At 52.2% G+C, this 23,174-nt stretch overlaps 1 protein-coding gene across 1 annotated transcript in view; it reads right to left on the minus strand.

The window, feature by feature from the left end:
• Positions 1-12,408, minus strand: part of LOC142303843 (activating signal cointegrator 1-like) — a 110,031-nt gene extending 97,623 nt beyond the window's left edge. The window contains exons 1-2 of the mRNA XM_075345632.1: positions 12,241-12,408; positions 8,341-8,507 (exon numbers count right to left, since the gene is read on the minus strand). Coding sequence (XP_075201747.1) covers positions 8,341-8,507; positions 12,241-12,320 — 247 coding nt within the window. The 5' untranslated portion in view covers positions 12,321-12,408. The remainder of the gene's footprint in view (positions 1-8,340; positions 8,508-12,240) is intronic.
• Positions 12,409-23,174: the final 10,766 nt, after the last annotated feature.

The raw sequence follows: 23,174 nt of genomic DNA on the forward strand, positions 1-23,174 counted from the left end.
AGGACTGTGTTGGGGCCATTCTACTGTGTGTGAGGGACATCATACTGTTTGGGGATTACTATGGGGGTATCATACTGTATGTAAGTAGGGTACTGTGGAGGAATTCTCTGTGGGGAGTAACATACGGTGTTTGAGGGACACGGTTATTTGCATCATACTCAATGGGGTCCATGAAAGGAGCCTTAGTGCGTGGGAACACCAAGGGGCTTCAATAGAAGCAAAATTACTTTGTAGGGGCTGTAAAGTTGTGAGATACAGTTAGGTCCAGAAATATTTGGACAGTGACACAAGTTTTGTTATTTTAGCTGTTTACAAAAACATGTTCAGAAATACAATTATATATATAATATGGGCTGAAAGTGCACACTCCCAGCTGCAATATGAGAGTTTTCACATCCAAATCGGAGAAAGGGTTTAGGAATCATAGCTCTGTAATGCATAGCCTCCTCTTTTTCAAGGGACCAAAAGTAATTGGACAAGGGACTCTAAGGGCTGCAATTAACTCTGAAGGTGTCTCCCTCGTTAACCTGTAATCAATGAAGTAGTTAAAAGGTCTGGGGTTGATTGCAGGTGTGTGGTTTTGCATTTGGCAGCTGTTGCTGTGACCAGACAACATGCGGTCTAAGGAACTCTCAATTGAGGTGAAGCAGAACATCCTGAGGCTGAAAAAAAAGAAAAAATCCATCAGAGAGATAGCAGACATGCTTGGAGTAGCAAAATCAACAGTCGGGTACATTCTGAGAAAAAAGGAATTTACTAATGAGCTTGGGAACTCAAAAAGGCCTGGGCGTCCATGGATGACAACAGTGGTGGATGATCGCCGCATACTTTCTTTGGTGAAGAAGAACCCATTCACAACATCAACTGAAGTCCAGAACACTCTCAGTGAAGTAGGTGTATCTGTCTCTAAGCCAACAGTAAAGAGAAGACTCCATGAAAGTAAATACAAAGGGTTCACATCTAGATGCAAACCATTCCTCAATTCCAAAAATAGACAGGCCAGAGTTAAATTTGCTGAAAGAAGGGAATTTTGTTTACTTACCATAAATTCCTTTTCTTCTAGCTCCTATTGGGAGACCCAGACAATAGGGTCTATAGCTTCTGCCTCCGGAGGCCACACAAAGTATTACACTTTAAAAAGTGTAACCCCTCCCCTCTGCCTATACACCCTCCCGTGCATCACGGGCTCTTCAGTTTTGGTGCAAAAGCAGGAAGGAGGAAACTTATAAATTGGTCTAAGGTAAATTCAATCCGAATGATGTTCGGAGAACTGAAAACCATGAACCAAAAGAACAATTCAACATGAACAACATGTGTACACAAAAGAACAAACAGCCCGAAGGGAACAGGGGCGGGTGCTGGGTCTCCCAATAGGAGCTAGAAGAAAAGGAATTTACGGTAAGTAAACAAAATTCCCTTCTTCTTTGTCGCTCCATTGGGAGACCCAGACAATTGGGACGTCCAAAAGCAGTCCCTGGGTGGGTAAAAGAATATCTCGATAAAAAGAGCCGAAAACGACCCCCTCTTACAGGTGGGCAACCGCCGCCTGAAGGACTCGCCTACCTAGACTGGCGTCTGCCGAAGCATAGGTATGCACCTGATAGTGTTTCGTGAAAGTGTGCAGACTAGACCAGGTAGCTGCCTGACACACCTGCTGAGCCGTAGCCCGATGCCGCAATGCCCAGGACGCACCCACGGCTCTGGTAGAATGGGCTTTCAGCCCCAAAGGAAGCGGAAGCCCAGAAGAACGGTAGGCTTCAAGAATCGGTTCCTTGATCCACCGAGCCAAGGTTGACTTGGAAGCCTGCGAACCCTTACGCTGGCCAGCGACAAGGACAAGAGCGCATCTGAACGGCGCAGGGGCGCCGTGCGAGACACGTAGAGCCGGAGTGCTCTCACCAGATCTAACGAGTGCAAATCCTTTTCACATTGGTGAACTGGATGAGGGCAAAATGAAGGTAAGGAGATATCCTGATTGAGATGAAAAGGGGATACCACCTTAGGGAGAAATTCCGGGACCGGACGCAGAACCACCTTATCCTGGTGAAAAACCAGGAAGGGGGCTTTGCATGACAGCGCTGCCAGCTCCGACACTCTACGGAGCGATGTAACTGCCACTAGAAATGCCACCTTCTGCGAAAGACGTGATAAAGAGACATCCCGCAGCGGCTCGAAAGGTGGTTTCTGAAGAGCCGTTAGCACCCTGTTAAGATCCCAGGGTTCCAGCGGACGCTTGTAAGGTGGGACTATGTGGAAAACTCCCTGCAGGAACGTGCGGACCTGCGGAAACCTGGCTAGACGCTTTTGAAAAAATACGGATAGCGCAGATACTTGTCCCTTGAGAGAGCCGAGAGACAAACCCTTGTCCATTCCGGATTGAAGGAATGAAAGAAAAGTGGGTAAGGCAAAGGGCGAGGGAGAAAAACCCTTATCAGAGCACCAGGATAAGAAGATCCTCCAAGACCTGTGATAGATCTTGGCGGACGTTGGTTTCCTGGCCTGTCTCATAGTGGCAATGACATCTTGAGATAACCCTGAGGACGCTAGGAGCCAGGACTCAATGGCCACACAGTCAGGTTGAGGGCTGCAGAATTCAGATGGAAAAACGGCCCTTGAGACAGCAAGTCTGGGCGGTCTGGGAGCGCCCACGGTTGACCCACCGTGAGATGCCACAGATCCGGGTACCACGACCGCCTCGGCCAATCTGGGGCGACGAGAATGGCGCGACGACACTCGGACCTGATTTTGCGCAGCACTCTGGGCAGCATCGCCAGAGGAGGAAATACATAGGGCAGTCGAAACTGCGACCAATCCTGAACTAATGCGTCCGCCGCCAGAGCTCTGTGATCTTGAGACCGGGCCATGAATGCCGGGACTTTGTTGTTGTGCCGTGACGCCATGAGATCGACGTCCGGCGTTCCCCAGCGGTGACAGATCTCTCGAAACACGTCTGGGTGAAGAGACCATTCCCCCGCGTCCATGCCCTGTCGGCTGAGAAAATCTGCTTCCCAGTTTTCTACGCCCGGGATGTGAACTGCGGAGATGGTGGAAGCTGTGGCTTCCACCCACTGCAGAATTCGTCGGACTTCCTGGAAGGCTTGACGACTGCGAGTGCCGCCTTGGTGGTTGATGTATGCAACGGCAGTGGCGTTGTCCGACTGGATCCGGATCTGCCTGCCCTCCAGCCACCGATGAAAGGCCAATAGGGCTAGATACACTGCCCTTATCTCCAGAATATTGATCTGAAGGGATGACTCTATCGGAGTCCAGGTTCCCTGAGCCCTGTGGTGGAGAAAAACCGCCCCCCACCCTGACAGGCTCGCGTCCGTCGTGACCACAGCCCAGGTGGGGGGTAGGAAGGATTTTCCCTGCGATAGAGAGTTGGGAAGGAGCCACCACTGAAGTGACGTCTTGGTTGCAAGGGAAAGAGACGTTCCTGTCGAGTGAAGTCGACCTCCTGTCCCATTTGCGGAGAATGTCCCACTGGAGTGGCCGCAGATGGAATTGCGCGAAGGGCACTGCCTCCATCGCTGCCACCATCTTCCCCAGGAAGTGCATGAGGCGCCTCAAGGGGTGTGACTGACCCCGAAGAAGAGATTGCACCCCTGCCTGCAGCGAAAGCTGCTTGTCCAGCGGTAGCATGACTACTGCTGACTGAGTATGAAACTCCATCCCAAGGTACGTCAGTGATTGGGTCGGTGTCAACTTGGATTTTGGGAAGTTCATGATCCACCCGAACTGCTGGAGAGTCGCCAGAGCGACGGAAAGGCTGTTTTGACACGCCATCTGAGAGGGTGCCCTGACCAGAAGATCGTCTAAGTAGGGAATCACCGAGTGACCCTGAGAGTGTAGGACCGCCACAACAGATGCCATGACCTTGGTGAACACCCGTGGGGCTGTCGCCAGGCCGAAAGGCAATGCCACGAACTGAAGGTGTTTGTCCCCGATGGCGAAACGCAAAAAGCGTTGATGTTCGGGTGCGATCGGCACATGGAGATAAGCATCCTTGATGTCGATCGATGCTAGGAAGTCTCCTTGTGACATCGAAGCGATGACAGAGCGGAGAGATTCCATCCGAAACCGTCTGGTGCTCACATGTCTGTTGAGCAGTTTGAGGTCCAGAACGGGACGGAACGAGCCGTCCTTCTTTGGCACCACAAACAAGTTGGAGTAAAAGCCGCGACCATGTTCCTGGAGGGGAACAGGGATCATAACTCCTTCTGTCTTCAGAGCGTTCACCGCCTGAAAAAGTGCATCGGCTCGCTCGGGGGGCGGAGATGTTCTGAAGAAACGAGTCGGGGGACGAGAGCTGAACTCTATCCTGTAACCATGAGACAGAATGTCTCTTACCCATCGGTCTTAAACATGTGGCCACCAGGCGTCGCAAAAGCGGGAGAGCCTGCCACCGACCGAGGATGCGGTTCGGGGATGCCGAGAGTCATGAGGAGGCCGCCTTGGAAGCAGTGCCTCCTGCGGCCTTTTGGGGGCGTGACTTGGACCGCCACGCATAGGAGTTCCTCTGGCCTTTCTCCGGCCTGCTGGACGAAGAGGATTGGGGCTTGGCGGAGGGACGAAAGGACCGAAACCTCGATTGTATTTTCCGTTGCTGAGGTCTCTTTGGTTTGGACTGGGGTAAGGAGGAGTCCTTTCCCTTGGATTCCTTAATAATCTCATCCAATCGTTCACCAAACAAGCGGTCGCCAGCAAACGGCAAACCGGTTAAGAACCTCTTGGAAGCCGAGTCTGCCTTCCATTCGCGCAGCCACATGGCCCTGCGGACTGCCACAGAGTTAGCGGATGCCACCGCTGTACGGCTAGCAGAGTCTAAAACTGCGTTCATGGCGTAGGAAGTAAAAGCTGACGCCTGAGAAGTCAAAGACGCAACCTGCGGAGCAGAATTCCGTGTGACCGCATTAATCTCAGCCAGACAAGCTGAGTTAGCTTGTAGTGCCCACACGGCTGCAAAGGCCGGGGCAAAAGACGCGCCCGTGGCTTCATAGATGGATTTTACCAGGAGCTCTATTTGCCTGTCAGTGGCATCCTTTAGCGATGATCCATCTGCAACCGATACCACAGATCTAGCCGCCAATCTAGAGACTGGGGGATCCACCTTGGGACATTGAGCCCAACCCTTAACAACGTCAGAGGGGAAGGGGTAACGTGTGTCAGTAAGGCGCTTAGTAAAGCGCTTGTCCGGAACCGCTCTGGGCTTCTGGACAGCATCTCTGAAGTTAGAGTGATCGAAAAACAAACTCCGTGTACGTTTGGGGAACCTAAACTGGTGTTTCTCCTGCTGAGAAGCCGACTCCTCTACAGGTGGAGGCGGGGGAGACAGATCTAACACCTGGTTGATGGACGAGATAAAATCATTCACTAAGGCGTCCCCTTCAGGTGTATCAAGATTGAGGGCAACGTCAGGTTCAGAGCACTGAGCTGCGACGTCCGCCTCGTCCTCCAGAGAGTCCTCGAGCTGGGAACCCGAGCAGCGTGAAGAAGTCAGGGAAGATTCCCAGCGAGCCCGCTTAGCCTGTCTAGGACTGTGGTCCGGGCAGGAGTCCTCCGCGTGGGACCTAGGGCCCAACCTGGGAGCGCGCTGCGGCGCGGACCGAGAGGGGCCTGGAGGCGACGAGCTAACGGGGACCGGGGCCTGTGTAAGGACCGGTCTGGACTGCAAAGCTTCTAGCAGCTTGGCAGACCATTTGTCCATAGACTGAGCCATGGATTGTGAAAGTGACTCAGAGAGTTTCTCAGCAAACGCAGCAAACTCTGTCCCTGCCGCCTGGACAGGGGGAGCAGGGGGGTCTACATGAGCCGAGGGGCCCACTAGTGACCGAGGCTCCGGCTGAGCAAGCGAAACAGGGGTCGAGCATTGCTCACAGTGAGGGTAGGTGGAACCCGCAGGTAACATAGCCGCACAAGAGGTACAGGTCGCAAAAAAACCCTGTGCCTTAGCACCTTTGCTCCTTGTGGACGACATGCTGTTGTCTCCTAGGAGAGTGATCACTGAGGGTATATGGGAAGGGGTATACAGCCCGACCGAACAGAAATATGTATATAAATACGTATCTATTCCGGCACCCTGGGGGGGACCAGCACCGGGTGACCGGTGTGGCTGACCGACCACTAAAAAGCGGAGTGTGTGTCCTCCAGATTCCCTGCCTTAGGTCTCCCAGAGCTGCAGAGCTCTTCTCTGATAATCCTCCACCGGCAGAATGCCAAAAACATGGCTGCCGGAGCTCTCAGGGGAGGAGTGGAGCCGTGGGTGATGCTAGAAAAGTGCGGGAATCTGGGGTCCCCACAGTGATCAGTGAGGGGGGAGGAAACATACAGGATGCTCCGGCCCTCACAGCCGACGTCAGGCCGGCCATCCCGCCCTTACCCCTGACAGGCAGGCCCGGGGGCGGGATTTTTGCTACTAGGCCGCGATGAAGCCGGGGACTAAATTTAAGACCGCGGCCGACAAGCAGGCGCGGTCGGCGCGGAAGTCCGCCGGTCTTCACAAATCAGCAGCTGCTGCAGCGTCCGGGAAGAAGGCGCTCCATGCACAATCCCCATGGGGGGACAGAGTAGGTTATAGATGCAGGGCCCGGTCCCTGAGGATGGATAGACTCCTGTCCAGCAGATTCCCACAGGGGCTGCGGAGGGAGTCCGGTCCCAGTGAATGGATGACCGGTCAGGATCCCACTTCTCCCAGAGCCACTAAGGGATGGTGAAGGAAAACGGCATGAGGCTCCGGCCTTTGTACCCGCAATGGGTACCTCAACCTTAACAGCACCGCCGACATAGTGGGGTGAGAAGGGAACATGCCGGGGGCCCCGTGGGGGCCCTCTTTTCTTCCAACCGACATAACTAAGTTGAGAATGCATGAGTGGATGTGTGCCTCCTTCCACACAAAGCATAAAACTGAGGAGCCCGTGATGCACGGGAGGGTGTATAGGCAGAGGGGAGGGGTTACACTTTTAAAGTGTAATACTTTGTGTGGCCTCCGGAGGCAGAAGCTATACACCCAATTGTCTGGGTCTCCCAATGGAGCGACAAAGAAAACACCTCATGAAGCCAGCTAAGTTCTGGAAAAGTATTCTATGGACAGATGAGACAAAGATCAACCTGTACCAGAATGATGGGAAGAAAAAAGTTTGGAGAAGAAAGGCAACGGCACATGATCCAAGGCACACCACATCCTCTGTAAAACATGGTGGAGGCAACGTGATGGCATGGGCATGCATGGCTTTCAATGGCACTGGGTCACTTGTGTTTATTGATGACATAACAGCAGACAAGAGTAGCCGGATGAATTCTGAAGTGTACCGAGATATACTTTCAGCCCAGATTCAGCCAAATGCCGCAAAGTTGATCGGACGGCGCTTCATAGTACAGATGGACAATGACCCCAAGCATACAGCCAAAGCTACCCAGGAGTTCATGAGTGCAAAAAAGTGGAACCTTCTGCAATGGCCAAGTCAATCACCAGATCTTAACCCAATTGAGCATGCATTTCACTTGCTCAAATCCAGACTTAAGACGGAAAGACCCACAAACAAGCAAGACCTGAAGGCTGCGGCTGTAAAGGCCTGGCAAAGCATTAAGAAGGAGGAAACCCAGCGTTTGGTGATGTCCATGGGTTCCAGACTTAAGGCAGTGATTGCCTCCAAAGGATTCGCAACAAAATATTGAAAATAAAAATATTTTGTTTGAGTTTGGTTTATTTGTCCAATTACTTTTGACCTCCTAAAATGTGGAGTGTTTGTAAAGAAATGTGTACAATTCCTACAATTTCTATCAGATATTTTTGTTCAAACCATCAAATTAAACGTTACAATCTGCACTTGAATTCTGTTGTAGAGATTTCATTTCAAATCCAATGTGGTGGCATGCAGAGCCCAACTCGCGAAAATTGTGTCACTGTCCAAATATTTCTGGACCTAACTGTATGCTCTTCTGTGACCTCATTGAATATAGTTTTTTGCTTTGCTAGGGGAGGGATCCAATTAGGACTTCTGCTATGGGGCATCACGATTTTACATATGCCCCTGTTGAAGACTTATGCTAAAGAGAGCAAAAACATTGCAAGGCCAGAAATACATCTTTAAACGCCTGTGGGAACACAAAAAAGCAATATTACTTATTTCTTAGTATACTAACTTATCCAAGCCCAACGCAGGACGAAGAGACATTCTTCCGGGAGCTGTGTAAGCTTTTCCTTGACATTAGAGCCAAATGTAAGGCTTATTGTGAAGTGAATAGAGCCACACAGTATAGGCTATACATAACATACACGTATGGCCGCAGTGCAGCGTTACATATCAGAAAGCTGCACATGACCGTTCTATAGTCACTGACCGTCTTTCCTATAGTTCGGTGCCGAGGAGGAGCTGTGAGGATTCCTTATTTTTTGCCAGCGGATTTTTAAGTCATTGATGAAAATTTGTTTCTGCTCATCAAAGCCCTGGATAAGGTCATTTATGTACTCATCAATTTCTTCTTCCGTGTCGATGGAAAGGATATACCTGTGGGTGACAGTTATTTCCAAAGTTACAAGTCAACTGCAATGTATTGATTTCCAAGGAAAGTAAAGTTCACACCATGGACAGCTACTTAATCTGAAAGCAGCATGTAGTAGGGGCAGACACCCTGATTCCAGAAATGTGTCACCTACTTTTCTGCTTAGTGTAATTTTTATTCAATTATTGTTTTATCAGCTGGAGATTATCACTAAAAGACTAGTAAATATGCTACCAGGTAGTCCAACCACACCATAACTACTGATTAGCAGCTTTCTGTGTACACTGTGCATAGGCAGAAATCTGCTAATCAGTGGTATGGGCAGGGTTATACAGAGCTCAACATTCGATATCTGGTAGATCTGCAGGAAATTAAACCGTTTTTAATCAAAATTTCTGCACCCAGTAAAGTAAGTGATACACTGCTGGAATCAGGGTCTCTGCCCACATGTGATGCTGCTCTCAGATGAGGCAGCAAACACCTGCTGATAGATTTCCTTGATTTGAGATTTATTGTAAAAGTGTATTCCTGAATCATTCTGCCGGATCAATTTCTTGTATGCCTTCATTCAAATAGTGAGTTGTTTATATTAGAAAGCTAATGCCAGCATGGTTATTACATATGGAGGCATCGGTACAGCTGTTTAGGAGCTTCTCCCCAATACTATATCTTTTTTGTAGAGATCCAATAGGCCAGGCATGAGAAATCTAGTGTATATATTAGAATATTATTTTTTATTCATTTATATAGCATTATTAATTCCACAGCGCTTTACATACATTGGCAACACTGTCCCCATCGGGGATCACAATCTAAATTCCCTATCTGTATGTCTTTACAGTGTAGGAGGAAACCAGAGAACTCAGAGGAAACCCACGCAAACACGGGGAGAAACTTTTGCAGATGTTGTCCTTGGTGGGATTTGAACCCAGGACCCCAGCACTGGAAGACTGTAGTGCTAACCACTGAGCCACCGTGCCGCTCTGTAGTGTAGAAGCCATATGCAAGTCTGGAAGTGAGCATCAATGCACATTGACTATTTCTGTCAAAGTCATTGCCACGCCCCACGTGCACTGCCAGCCTGATTTACATATGCCTTTATGCTAGTTTATTCATGATTGGTACACAAGTACTCTACAAAAAACAAAAAGGGGGGGTATGGTTTTTTGGGGGAACAAACTTCTGCACAGCCATACAAGTAGATTCTAACTACAGAAATAAATACATATTCTATCACGGCCCTCCTCCTCTGCCCTGCTCTACGGCAGTTATGCCCTCCTCCTCTGCCCTGCTCTACGGCAGTTACGCCCTCATCCTCTGCCCCGCGCTATGGCAGTTATGCACAAGTCCTTTCTTTTGCGCTATGGCAGTTATGCACAAGTCCTCTTCCCCGCGCTATGGCAGTTATGCCCTCGTCCTCGGTTTCACGCAATGGCAGCTATGCACAAGTCCTCTGCCCCGCGCTATGGCAGTTACGCCCTCATCCTCTGCCCCGCGCTATAACAGTTATGCCCTCATCCTCTGCCCCGCGCTATGGCAGTTATGCACAAGTCCTTTCTTTTGCGCTATGGCAGTTATCCACAAGTCCCCTGCCCCGCGCTATGGCAGTTATGCACAAGTCCTCTGCCCCGCGCCATGGCAGTTATGCCCTCGTCCTCGGTTTCACGCTATGGCAGTTATGCACAAGTCCTCTGCCCCGCGCTATGGCAGTTATGCACAAGTCCTCTGCCCCGCGCCATGGCAGTTATGCCCTCGTCCTCTGTTTCGCGCTATGGCAGTTATGCCCTCGTCCTGTTTTGCGCTATGGCAGTTATGCCCTCGTCCTCTGTTTTGCCCTCGTCCTGTTTCGCGCTATGGCAGTTACGCCCTCGTCCTCTGCCCCGCGCTATGGCAGTTACGCCCTCGTCCTCTGCCCCGCGCTATGGCAGTTACGCCCTCGTCCTCTGCCCCGCGCTATGGCAGTTACGCCCTCGTCCTCTGCCCCGCGCTATGGCAGTTACGCCTTCGTCCTCTGCCCCGCGCTATGGCAGTTACGCCCTCGTCCTCTGCCCCGCGCTATGGCAGTTACGCCCTCGTCCTCTGCCCCGCGCTATGGCAGTTACGCCCTCGTCCTCTGCCCCGCGCTATGGCAGTTACGCCCTCGTCCTCTGCCCCGCGCTATGGCAGTTACGCCCTCGTCCTCTGCCCCGCGCTATGGCAGTTACGCCCTCGTCCTCTGCCCCGCGCTATGGCAGTTACGCCCTCGTCCTCTGCCCCGCGCTATGGCAGTTACGCCCTCGTCCTCTGCCCCGCGCTATGGCAGTTACGCCCTCGTCCTCTGCCCCGCGCTATGGCAGTTATGCCCTCGTCCTTTGCCCCGCGCCATGGCAGTTATGCACAAGTCCTCTGCCCTGCGCTATGGCAGTTATGCCCTTGTCCTCTGTTTCGCCATATGGCAGTTATGCCCTCGTCCTCTGTTTTGCGCTATGGCAGTTAAGCACAAGTCCTCTGCCCCGGGCTATGGCAGCTATGCCCTCGTCCTCTGCCCCGCGCTATGGCAGCTATGCACAAGTCCCCTGCCCCGCGCTACGGCAGTTATGCACAAGTCCCCTGCCCCGCGCTACGGCAGTTATGCACAAGTCCTCTGCCCTGCGCTATGGCAGTTATGCCCTCCTCCTCTGCTCCGCGCTATGGCAGTTATGCCCTCCTCCTCTGCTCCGCGCTATGGCAGGTATGCCCTCCTCCTCTGCCCCGCGCTATGGCAACTATGCCCTCCTCCTCTGCCCCGCGCTATGGCAGGTATGCCCTCCTCCTCTGCCCCGCGCTATGGCAACTATGCCCTCCTCCTCTGCCCCGCGCTATGGCAACTATGCCCTCCTCCTCTGCCCCGCGCTATGGCAGGTATGCCCTCCTCCTCTGCCCCGCGCTATGGCAGGTATGCCCTCCTCCTCTGACCGCGCTATGGCAGGTATGCCCTCCTCCTCTGACCGCGCTATGGCAGGTATGCCCTCCTCCTCTGCCCTGCGCTACGGCAGGTATGCCCTCCTCCTCTGCCCCGCGCTATGGCAGGTATGCCCTCCTCCTCTGCCCCGCGCTATGGCAGCTATGCCCTCCTCCTCTGCCCCGCGCTATGGCAGGTATGACCTCCTCCTCTGCCCCGCGCTATGGCAGGTATGCCCTCCTCCTCTGCCCCGCGCTATGGCAGGTATGCCCTCCTCCTCTGCTCCGCGCTATGGCAGGTATGCCCTCCTCCTCTGACCGCGCTATGGCAGGTATGCCCTCCTCCTCTGCCCCGCGCTATGGCAGGTATGCCCTCCTCCTCTGCCCCGCGCTATGGCAGGTATGCCCTCCTCCTCTGCCCCGCGCTATGGCAGGTATGCCCTCCTCCTCTGCCCCGCGCTATGGCAGGTATGCCCTCCTCCTCTGCTCCGCGCTATGGCAGGTATGCCCTCCTCCTCTGACCGCGCTATGGCAGGTATGCCCTCCTCCTCTGCCCCGCGCTATGGCAGGTATGCCCTCCTCCTCTGCTCCGCGCTATGGCAGGCAGGTATGCCCTCCTCCTCTGACCGCGCTATGGCAGGTATGCCCTCCTCCTCTGCCCCGCGCTATGGCAGGTATGCCCTCCTCCTCTGCTCCGCGCTATGGCAGGCAGGTATGCCCTCCTCCTCTGACCGCGCTATGGCAGGTATGCCCTCCTCCTCTTCCCTGCACGCTGCCCTCTTACGTGGCGGCGGTGGCAGCTCCTCCCCGTGCACTTACTGGACGATGTCTTCGCTGACACTTAATCCGAAGCGGCGCTCCATCTCTCCCACACACCAGCCCAGCAGATCTGCGGCCATGGCTCGTGGCTTTAGACAGAAGTGACAAACACAGGACAGACAGGAACCGACAGAGGAACGCGGACGTGTCACGTGACAGGAAGTGGCTCCGTGCGTGCACCCGTGTGTGAGCTTCCCCGATGCTGCACTGACTGTGCACTGTGTGACGGTGGATGATGTGTCCCGTGCTGTCTCCGTCCGATAGTCCGACCTCGTTTCCATGGTTACATACACAGTTTTTCGCCACAGAGATCGCAATCTGTACATTTCTCCATTCCTCTTTACAGACAAGTTGGGCTTAATATCAGTGTTCCCATCACATTGGCATCCATATGCACATTAGCATAACCCCAGTGCTCCATGAGGCATTTATCAGGGCCTTCTTTTTGGGATGAGGAGTAGTGGTGTGATCTCCAGACAATAATTATGTATATGGGACTATAACCAATGGGTTCTAGATTGAATTAGAATATGTGCCGCCATATTGTGCCAGTCAGTAGTGCCCATTATACAGGGAGCCTCAGTTCACTCCTAACAGGGTCAGTCAGCCACACAACTCCTGGTCCAAAGCCCCATTGCAGATTTAGAAACCCCCCGGGAACCAATAGAACCCTCCTGCCTCCATTACTAGCCACAGCGCCATAGTTTCCTGCTCCATTTCCTCCTGTACCTGTCACCAGAGACATACAGTGGAAACTAGAAGTTTACCCCCGCTCTTTATAAAGACACATCTGCAGGTTTTTCCCTCCGCTCTCTTTAGAAAGACACATCTGCAGGTTTTTCCCTCCGTTCTCTTTATAAAGACACATCTGCAGGTTTTTCCCTCTGTTCTCTTTATAAAGTCACATCTACATTTTGTTCCCTCTGCTCTCTTTATAAAGATACATCTGCAGATTTTTCCCTTAGCTCTCTTTATAAAGATACATCTGCAGGTTTTTCCCTCCGTTCCCTTTATAAAGACACATCTACATTTTGTTCCCTCCACTCTCTTTATAAAGACACATCTCCAGGATTTTCCATCCGTTCTCTTTATAAAGACACATCTGCAGGTTTTTCCCTCCGTTCTCTTTATAAAGACACATCTACATTTTGTTCCCTGCACTCTCTTTATAAAGACACATCTGCAGATTTTTCCTCCGATCTCTTTATAAAGACACATCTGCAGGTTTTTCCCTCCACTCTCTTTATAAAGACACATCTGCAGATTTTTCCCTCCGTTCTCTTTATAAAGACACATATGTATGTTTTTCTCACTATCTGACATGAAATCGGAATAAGCCTTTTCAGTTTTAGGTAAATTAGGAACCAAAATTATTTATATTTGCCAAATGCCAGTATAATGAGAGAGAGAATGTTTTAAGGAATTTTATTACTTCCTTCAAAGTCAAGAGTTCACATACATTTCATTAGTATTTAGTACCATTGCCCTTAAAATGTATGACTTGTGTCAAACGTTTTGGATATTTTTCCACAAGCTTCTCATAGTAGTTGGTAGGAATTGGGCCCATTCCTCCTGACAGAACTGGTGTAAATAAGCCTTGTTTGTAAGTCGCCTTGCTTGCACCGGCCTTTTCAACTTTACCTCTAAATTTTCAATAGGATTTTGACTCCAAAACATTGACTTTGTTATCCTTAATCCACTTTGTAACCAGTTTGGCAGTATGCTGCAGATCATTGTCCATTTTGAAAGACCATTTCTGCCCAAGCTTTAAGATGTCTTGAGATGTTACTCCAATATTGCCACATAATTCTCTTTCCTAGTGATGCCATCTATTTTGTGATGTGTCAAAGATGGTTCCCAAGATGTTCAGGAAGTATCATAACGGTGGTCCCTCCTGAATGGAAGAGCGGATATTCCAACAATAATTGTTAACCCAGAGACCAGCAGTCCAGGCAATCCATAGGTGCTGACTGTCTGAAACAGCGTGCACAGCTGAAACAATGGCGGTGGGAACAATTTGTACAGTGTACAAGCACCACTCATTTAAAGCGTAACTGTTGTTTTCATTTTTATCTAATAATGTAGAGCCAGCGATCATAACTGGTTCAGGACCGCCAACTGTAAATATACTTCGGCGCTTGCTGGGCTCTGTGCAGCGCTGACGTAATTTTACTGTCGGCGGTCAGGAGGGGATCGCGCCCCCCTGCATACTGCCATCGCCGGATTTCTGGTACAGAACACTAGTTCTGCCTGGAGACATTACCAAGACCTGATTGGATCAGGTCCTGGTGATGTTATCCCTTTGCGATTGTCAATGTGCTGCGATCAATAGCAATCGCGGCACATAGGTATTTCAGAGGAGCTGTGAGCTGCTTCTCTTACTTCTCCCGGCTTTCCTGTGACACTATCATGGGGGAACCTAGGGTGGTCATGGCAGCCGGAGGTCACATGATGACCTCCTGGTCTGCCATGTACGGTGGCCTGACTCAGCGTCTGCTAGGCGATCTGCACCCTGATGCTGCCTGTATAATGCATTGCCATGCTGCTGCTACTTGGCAATGTGTAAGGCCCTGGTGGTGGAAACGCTGGGCCGTGCACCGGACTCCTCCAGCGGAGCAACTCGGAGCTAACCCCTATACAGGGACTGTCCAGTCACCCCGTCAGAGGGCCTTGATGCACGGTAACTGAAGCACTAGCTGTACAGGCACAGTCCGTTCCGGAAGGAGGAAGGAAGATGTCTCTGAGGTCACAAGGGTCCAGATGGTAGTCCCAATAACAAAGCTCTGGTTCCGGTGCCAGGTGGAGATGACAGGTGGAACCGGATTCAGCTGGACGAGAGAACGGAGGTCACCACGTGGCGTTGGGAATCGGAGCCGGGTCCGGACTGAAGAAGATGGTGGTCACCTCAGCCGACAGCCCCCGACAGGAATTATGCAGTAGTCGTGGTTAGGACCGGATGGCGTGGCAGGACGAGCTCTGCGAGACAGAAAAGGGTTAATACCGGGCAAGGCAAAGGGGGACCTGAACTCCTAGCTCACTAAACACGTAGAACAGGCCCCGCCCACCTGGAAGAAGAATCCTTTTATACCCTGTACCTGCAAGCCAATATCCTGTTTCTGGACGCTGGCCCTTTAAGAAAGGGTCATTGACCGCGCGCGGGCCCTAACGCGCATACGCGAGGCCTGAGTGCCTGAGACCAGGGAGGGAAGCGGTGCCGAGGAAGCAGGAGTGCCGGATAGGGTGTCCTGCAATGCGGAGGGACGCCTAGAGCGGGGACGCCTGGAAGATACCGGCGGGCGAGAGGGAGCGGGAGTGGTGAGCGGAGCGCGCCGTCGGGAACCGGGGAGCGTGCCACGGGGACCGGGGGGCGCAGCACAGGGACCGGGGATCGCAGCACGGGGATCGCAGCACAGGGACCGGGAAGCGTGACAGTACCCCCTCTCCCACGCCCCCCTCCCCGCAACCGGGATAGGAAGGCACGAATCAGGGGAGTGTCAACATTCTCCCGAGGTTCCCAGGACCGGTCCTCAGGGCCATAACCTGCCCAGTCCACCAGGAAGAACTGCCGACCCGCACGGTCTTCATGGCCACGATATCCCTTACCACATACACGTCATCGCCAGCAATAGGAGGAGGAGCCATAGAGGCGTCATCGGAGAGGGGACCAAGAACCACCGGCTTGAGTAAGGAGACATGGAAGGAGTTGGGTATCTGCATCGTGGCCGGGAGCTGCAGTTTGTAGGAGACCTCATTGATATTGCTGAGAATCTTGAACGGTTCGATGTATCGAGGACCCAACTTGTACGAAGGCAGCTTCAATCAGATGTATTTGGAAGCCAGCCAGACCAGATCGCCGGGAGAGAAGTTCGGTGGATCCAGGCGCCTTTTGTCGGCGTGTCTCTTCATCCGCAGGGAGGCGCGTTCAAGAGAGGCCTTAACAGTGTTCCATATGGCAGAGAAGTCCCGGGTCAGGGTGTCAGCAGCGGGGACATCAGAAGCCGCGGAAACTGGTAAAGGAACGGAAGGCTGAAGTCCGTAAACAACATGGAAAGGAGAGCTGGAGGTGGACTCGCTGACGTGATGATTGTAGGAGAATTCAGCCCAGGGAAGAAGCGTGGACCAATCGTCATGATGGGCGTTGACGTACTGGCGCAGGAATGAAGTCAGGATTTTGATTGACTCGTTTCACTTGGCCATTTGACTGAGGGTGGTAGGCGGAAGAAAAGTCCAGTGTCACTCCCAGATGCTTGCAGAGGACCCTCCAGAAACGTGAGGTAAACTGGGTCCCCCTGTCAGACACAATATGTGCGGGAAAGCCATGTAACCGGAAGACGTGTTGTATGAAGGCGTCAGCGAGCTCTGGAGCGGAGGGTAGTCCAACCATGGGAATGAAATGAGCCATTTTAGAGAAACGGTCCACCACGACCCATATGACCGTATGTCCGGAGGACAAGGGCAAGTCCGTTATGAAGTCCATGGCAATGTGTCGCCACGGTACGGAGGGAATTGGCAAAGGCAGAAGACGGCCATGTGGAAGGTGCTTGGGCGTTTTGTTCCGGGCACAGGATGGACAGGCTGAGACGAAGTAGACGACATCCTCGCGAAGAGATGGCCACCAATAGTGACGGGTAATCGTACTCCACGTCTTTTTCTGGCCAGCATGGCCGGCTGTTTTCGAGGCATGACCCCAGTGTAAGACTCTCTGCCTGTCGGTCTCCGAGACATAGGTCTTCCCAGGAGGTATCTGAGCCTGGGTGACAGGAGCCACCGGAATGACCTTGCTGGGACAAATGATGGGCTGCAACGCCTCCTCTTCCTGCTCAACTGGCACAAAGGACCTGGACAAGGCATCTGCTCGTACGTTGTTATCCGCAGGCCGGAAATGGAGTTGGAAATCGAACCGGGCAAAGAACAAGGACCATCGGGCTTGTCGTGGGTTCAGTCTTTGAGCCGACCGCAGGTATTCCAAGTTCTTGTGATCCGTGTAAATGATCACGGGGTATACTGCACCCTCCAGGAGGTAACGCCATTCCTCCAGTGCCAGTTTGACGGCCAGTAGTTCTCGATCACCGATGGTGTAGTTGCGCTCAGGTGCCGAGAAGCTCTTGGAGAAGAATCCGCAAGTGACCATTCTCCCGGTGGCAGTCTTCTGCATGAGTACTGCCCTGGCCCCTGAAGAGGAGGCATCCACCTCCAAGGTGAACTGTCGGTTCAACTCTGGACGATGGAGAACTGGAGAGGAAGCAAAGGCCTGCTTCAGGGAGCGGAATGCGGTGTCAGCCGCCGGTGGCCAGTCCCTCGGGTTAGCCCCCTTCTTGGTCAAGGCCGAGAGTGGCGCCGTCAGAGCAGAAAAGTGAGGGATAAACTGACGGTAGTAGTTGGCGAAACCGAGGAAGCGTTGTATAGCCTTCAGCCCAGAAGGAGGAGGCCAGTTGAGGATGGAAGAAATCTTCTCTGGGTCCATCTGCAGACCGATGTTGGAGATCACGTAACCCAGGAAGGGAAGAGATGACCGTTCGAACACGCATTTCTCGTACTTGGCGTACAGGCTGTTCTCTCTCAGTCTTTGTAGAACCAGCTGCACGTTTTCTCTGTGGGTCGGTAGGTCCGGAGAGAAGACCAGGATGTCGTCCAGATACACGACCACACAGACGTAGAGGAGATCCCTGAACACGTCATTCACCAGTTCTTAAGCAAGAAACCTGTGGAGAAAAAGCGCATAGGGTCTTACCCTGATAAACAGGGGGTATAGTAAGGAGTAATCCTACTCACCTATTAGAGTTGTGAAAGGCACAACTCCTGTAACCGCATATGTGGATCAACGGCAGCAGTACCCCGGTTGGCAGATAACAGAGAGAGATAGCGGAGATGGGTTTTAAAAACCGCGCCAGAGATCCCAGATGTAAGCTTGATCAATGTAACCTTTATTTCGGCATAGGTCTACGCGTTTCAGGGGTCTCAGCCCCCTTCCTCAGGACCAGCAAGCACAAGATACATCAAATCTCTATTTGATGTATCTTGTGCTTGCTGGTCCTGAGGAAGGGGGCTGAGACCCCTGAAACGCGTAGACCTATGTCGAAATAAAGGTTACATTGATCAAGCTTACATCTGGGATCTCTGGCGCGGTTTTTAAAACCCATCTCCGCTATCTCTCTCTGTTATTCACCAGTTCTTGGAAGACTGCCGGGGCGTTACACAGACCAAAGGGCATCACGCAATATTCGTAGTGCCCATCACGAGTATTGAACGCGGTCTTCCATTCGTCCCCGGAGTGGATGCGAACCAGGTTGTAGGCACCGCGGAGATCCAACTTGGTGAACACACGGGCTCCTCTAAGCCGATCGAACAATTCGGGAATGAGCGGCAGAGGGTATTTATTTTTTACGGTGATCTGGTTAAGTCCACGGTAGTCAATACAGGGACGCAGGTCACCTTCGTTCTTCTTAATGAAGAAAAAGCCTGCGCCAGCAGGAGACGAGGATCTCTGAATGAATCCCCTAGCCAGATTCTCAGTGATGTAGGTGGACATGGCCCATGTTTCAGCAGGTGACAAGGGATATATCCGTCCCCTAGGAGGCGTGGTCCCTGGCAGCAGGTCGATGGCACAGTCGTAGGGAAGATGTGGCGGAAGCACCTCCGACTCCTTTTTGTCAAACACGTCCGCGAAGGACTAATAAGCGGAAGGCAGTCCAGGTAGAGACTCCAGGGCCGGAGGTCGTCGGATGGGCTGTATGGACTTCAGACACTTCTCGTGACAGAACGGGCCCCATCGGGTGATTTCTCCAGTACACCAGCTGACAGAAGGTTCGTGTGCCCGCCACCAGGGAAGACCCAGCAGGATCTGATGGGACATGCGCAGAAGAACATAGAGAATGATTTTCTCGGTGTGCAGGGCACCGATGCGGAGTTCCACAGACTGGGTGCTGAACGAGATGGTGTCTGAGAGGGGTCTTCCATCCACCGAACCAATCACGAGGGGTTTCTCTAGTGGAGTAACTGGCACTTGGTATTTGTCCACCGTAGCCTGCTGGATGAAATTGCCTGCGGCCCCAGAGTCGAGATATGCTTCTGCCGTGAACTGGGACTCCTCCGTTGTCACCTGAACAGTCCATGTAATAGGATCTGAGAGAGTCCCAGTACCTAGGGTGGCCTCTCCTACCAACCCTAGGCTTTGGAGTTTCCCGGCCTCTCTGGACAGGACCGTAGCAGGTGGGTGCCATCTCCGCAGTAGAGGCAGAGGCCCTTGGCGAGCCGTTCTGCTTGGCGTTGCTCAGACTGCCTCAGACGGTCGATTTGCATAGGCTCGTGGACGAGAAGACCAGATGACGCTGCCTGGGGAGCGGCAGGTTTCAACGGAGGGGAGGAGTGCCGTACTGGACGTCTCTCACGGGACAGTTCTTTGGATCGTTCCTGAAAGCGGAGGTCCACTTGGGTTGCTAGAGCAATCAGGGCATCCAAGGTGGAGGGCACATCGCGGCCAGCCAGCTCATTCTTGATACGACCCGATAGTCCTTCCCAGAAAGCGGCCGTTAAAGCCTCATTATTCCATCCTAATTCTGAGGCCAAGGTGCGGAAGCGGATGGCATACTGGCCCACCGTCAAGGTCCCCTGACGTAACCTGAGGAGGGATGAGGCGGATGCGGCGGCGCGTCCGGGTTCATCAAATGTGGTCCGAAAAGCTTGCAGGAAGTCCTGGATGTTGGTGGTCACCGGGTCCTCCTGTTCCCACAAGGGATTCATTCAGGCCAGTGCTTCACCCTCTAGATGGGACATCACAAACGCAACCTTGGCTTGGTCCGAGGCAAAAAGATGCGGAAGAAGCTTGAAATGTAGGGAGCACTGATTCACAAATCCCCTGCAAGCCTTAGGATCCCCAGCATACCGGGGCGGAGATGCCAACCGGAGTTTAGAGGTCTCCGAGGAAGCCGCCACAGGAGCTGCGGACGTGGACTGAGAAGCCAGGGATGTGGCTGTCGCTTGTAGCGTATTCAGGCGGGTGTCCACCGACATCATAAAAGCCAGCATGCGGGATTGGGTTTCGCGTTGATGTCCCAGTTCCTGCTGTAATCCGGCCAGCTGGGACGCCAGTGCTTCGGGGGGATCCATGGCCTGTTCTAGCTGTAAGGTCATGGTGGTGGAAACGCTGGGCCGTGCACCGGACTCCTCCAGCGGAGCAACTCGGAGCTAACCCCTATACAGGGACTGTCCGGTCACCCCGTCAGAGGGCCTTGATGCACGGTAGCCGAAGCACTAGCTGTACAGGCACAGTCCGTTCCGGAAGGAGGAAGGAAGATGTCCCTGAGGTCACAAGGGTCCAGATGGTAGTCCCAATAACAAAGCTCCGGTTCCGGTGCCTGGTGGAGATGACAGGTGGAACCGGATTCAGCTGGATGAGAGAACGGAGGTCACCACGTGGCGTTGGGGATCGGAGCCGGGTCCGAACTGAAGAAGATGGTGGTCACCTCAGCCGACAGCCCCAGACAGGAATTACGCAGAAGTCATGGTTAGGACCGGATGGCGTGGCAGGACGAGCTCTGCGAGACAGAAAAGGGTTAATACCGGGCAAGGCAAAGGGGGACCTGAACTCCTAGCTCACTAAACACGTAGAACAGGCCCCGCCCACCTGGAAGAAGAATCCTTTTATACCCTGTACCTGCAAGCCAATATCCTGTTTCTGGACGCTGGCCCTTTAAGAAAGGGTCAATGACCGCACGCGCCCTAACACGCATGCGCGAGGCCTGAGTGCCTGAGACCAGGGAAGGAAGCGGTGCCGAGGAAGCAGGAGTGCCGGACAGGGTGTCCTGCGATGCGGAGGGACGCCTAGAGCGGGGACGCCTGGAAGATACCGCCGGGAGAGAGGGATCAGGAAGACCGGGAGCGGGAGTGGTGAGAGGAGCGCGCCGTCGGGAACCGGGGAGCGTGCCACGGGGACCGGGGGGGCGCAGCACAGGGACCGGGGATCGCAGCACGGGGACCGGGGATCGCAGCACGGGGACCGGGGATCACAGCACGGGGACCGGGGAGCGTGACACAATGCATTATACCAGCGATCAGACTAGGAAAAGTGAAAGTACCATATAGGGATTAGGTAAAAAAGGTAATAAAAGTAAAAAAAAATAAAATTTATACCCAAAATACATTTATTTATATAAGAACAAAAATAAACAAAAAAGTGCACATATTTGGTATTGCCGCATCCGGCCCGACCTAGTCAATAAAACTGTCACATTATTTAACCCTTTCAGTGAACATTATAAGAAAAATGAGTAAAAAAAATGCTTTTTCATCATAGTGCAGAAAAGAAGTGGAATAAAACACAATCAAAAAGTTGAACATAAATAAAAATGGTATTACTGAAAACTACATCTTGTCCCATAAAAAAACAAGCCACCACACAGCTCCATCAGCAGTAAAAATAAAAAAAGTTATCGCTCTGAGAATACAGCAATGCCCCAAAATTATTTTTTTCTAAAAAACTGGGGGCTTTTTTGTGCAAAAATCTGCAAAACATAAAAAATATATAAATGTGGTATCGCTGTAACCGTGCTGGCCTTAAGTATAAACCTGTGTTGTTACTTTTACTAAACAGTGAACGACGTAAAAAAAAGCAAAAAACAATTCCTGAATTGCAGTTTTATGTTAATTCTACCTATCAAAAATGAGAATAAAAAATTATCTAAAAATGTTATGTGTCCTAAAATGGTTCCAACAAAAATGTCAACTCGTCCCGCAAAAAACAAGACCCCATATGGATGGCTCTCCAAATGCGACATGGCGTCTGCTATCTATTGCAGACAATTGAGCTCTGTAAAATTCAAATAGCGCTCCTTCCCTTCCAAGCCCTGCCGTGCGCCCAAATAGTAGAATTCCACCCCATGTGAGGTATCTGCATACTTAGGAGAAATTGCACATTAAATTTTATGATTTTCCTGATACCCGTGTGGAAAAAAAGCTACCTGATTGAAATAACAATTTTGTGATAAAAATGTATTTTTTCACTTTTACAGCTGAACGTTATAAAATTCTGTGAAGCCCTGTCACGCTCCCGGTCCGACCGCACCGCCCACCACCCGTCGCTCCAACCCCTGGGATCCCCGATGAGTCCGCTCTCCTGCTACCCCATCCATACCTTTTCCCCGTCGATCCTGGCTCCGCACTGCTCACTCACTGCAGCCACCTGTTCTCCAGCGTCCTGCCTCTCCTCCTGTGGTCTCGGCTCTGACTTCCGGGTTGCGGTCCTCACAAATGCTCACTAGGTCGTGCGCGCGTGCACTCACCTAAACTTAAAGGGCCAGCACAGCTGTCTGGAATATCACTAATAAGTAACCTTGGGTATTTAAGACTTCCTATTTATAAATTTGCATACAAAGGGGCAGAGCATGTAAATTAGCCATGTGCTGGACTGGAGGCAGGAGAAGAGGGTAGTGGTAGCTGCCTTGCTTCAGCTGAATATGGGTCGGAATGCGCACCCTTTGAGCAGATGCACAGAGCATGGAAACACTGGAAGGTCGGGCCCCTCCTCTTTCATTCTTCTGCTCACCGGGCATCAGGGGCAAGGGACGGGGACCAGAGCTGTATGTAGGAGCAGGTGGGCGCAGCAGGTAGGGGGGTGCCGTCGGGCTGCATTATGCGGGGGTCCGCGGTGTGTCCCCAGCGATTGTATGGGACTAGGACGTTCTCTGAGCCGCTGTCACAGAATCTGCAGCACCGGCTTCCAGGGATCAACTCTACTGTACTTGCGTCTATTAGACACCAGTACAACTGAAGCCTTGAGTGTTGTGAATGTTAGTTATGTTTTGGCTGCTGGGAGGCTCCCTCTGGTGGCCAGGAATGGTTTGGACAGAGACCAGGTGTGTTGTGCAGTGGGTGTTTCCTTTGCTAACTCTCTGCTTATTTAAGTCCTGGTCTGATTGCAGGCTGTTGCCGGATGTCAG

Source organism: Anomaloglossus baeobatrachus, chromosome 4, assembly GCF_048569485.1.
Source record: "Anomaloglossus baeobatrachus isolate aAnoBae1 chromosome 4, aAnoBae1.hap1, whole genome shotgun sequence".
NCBI classification, from domain to species: domain Eukaryota; kingdom Metazoa; phylum Chordata; class Amphibia; order Anura; family Aromobatidae; genus Anomaloglossus; species Anomaloglossus baeobatrachus.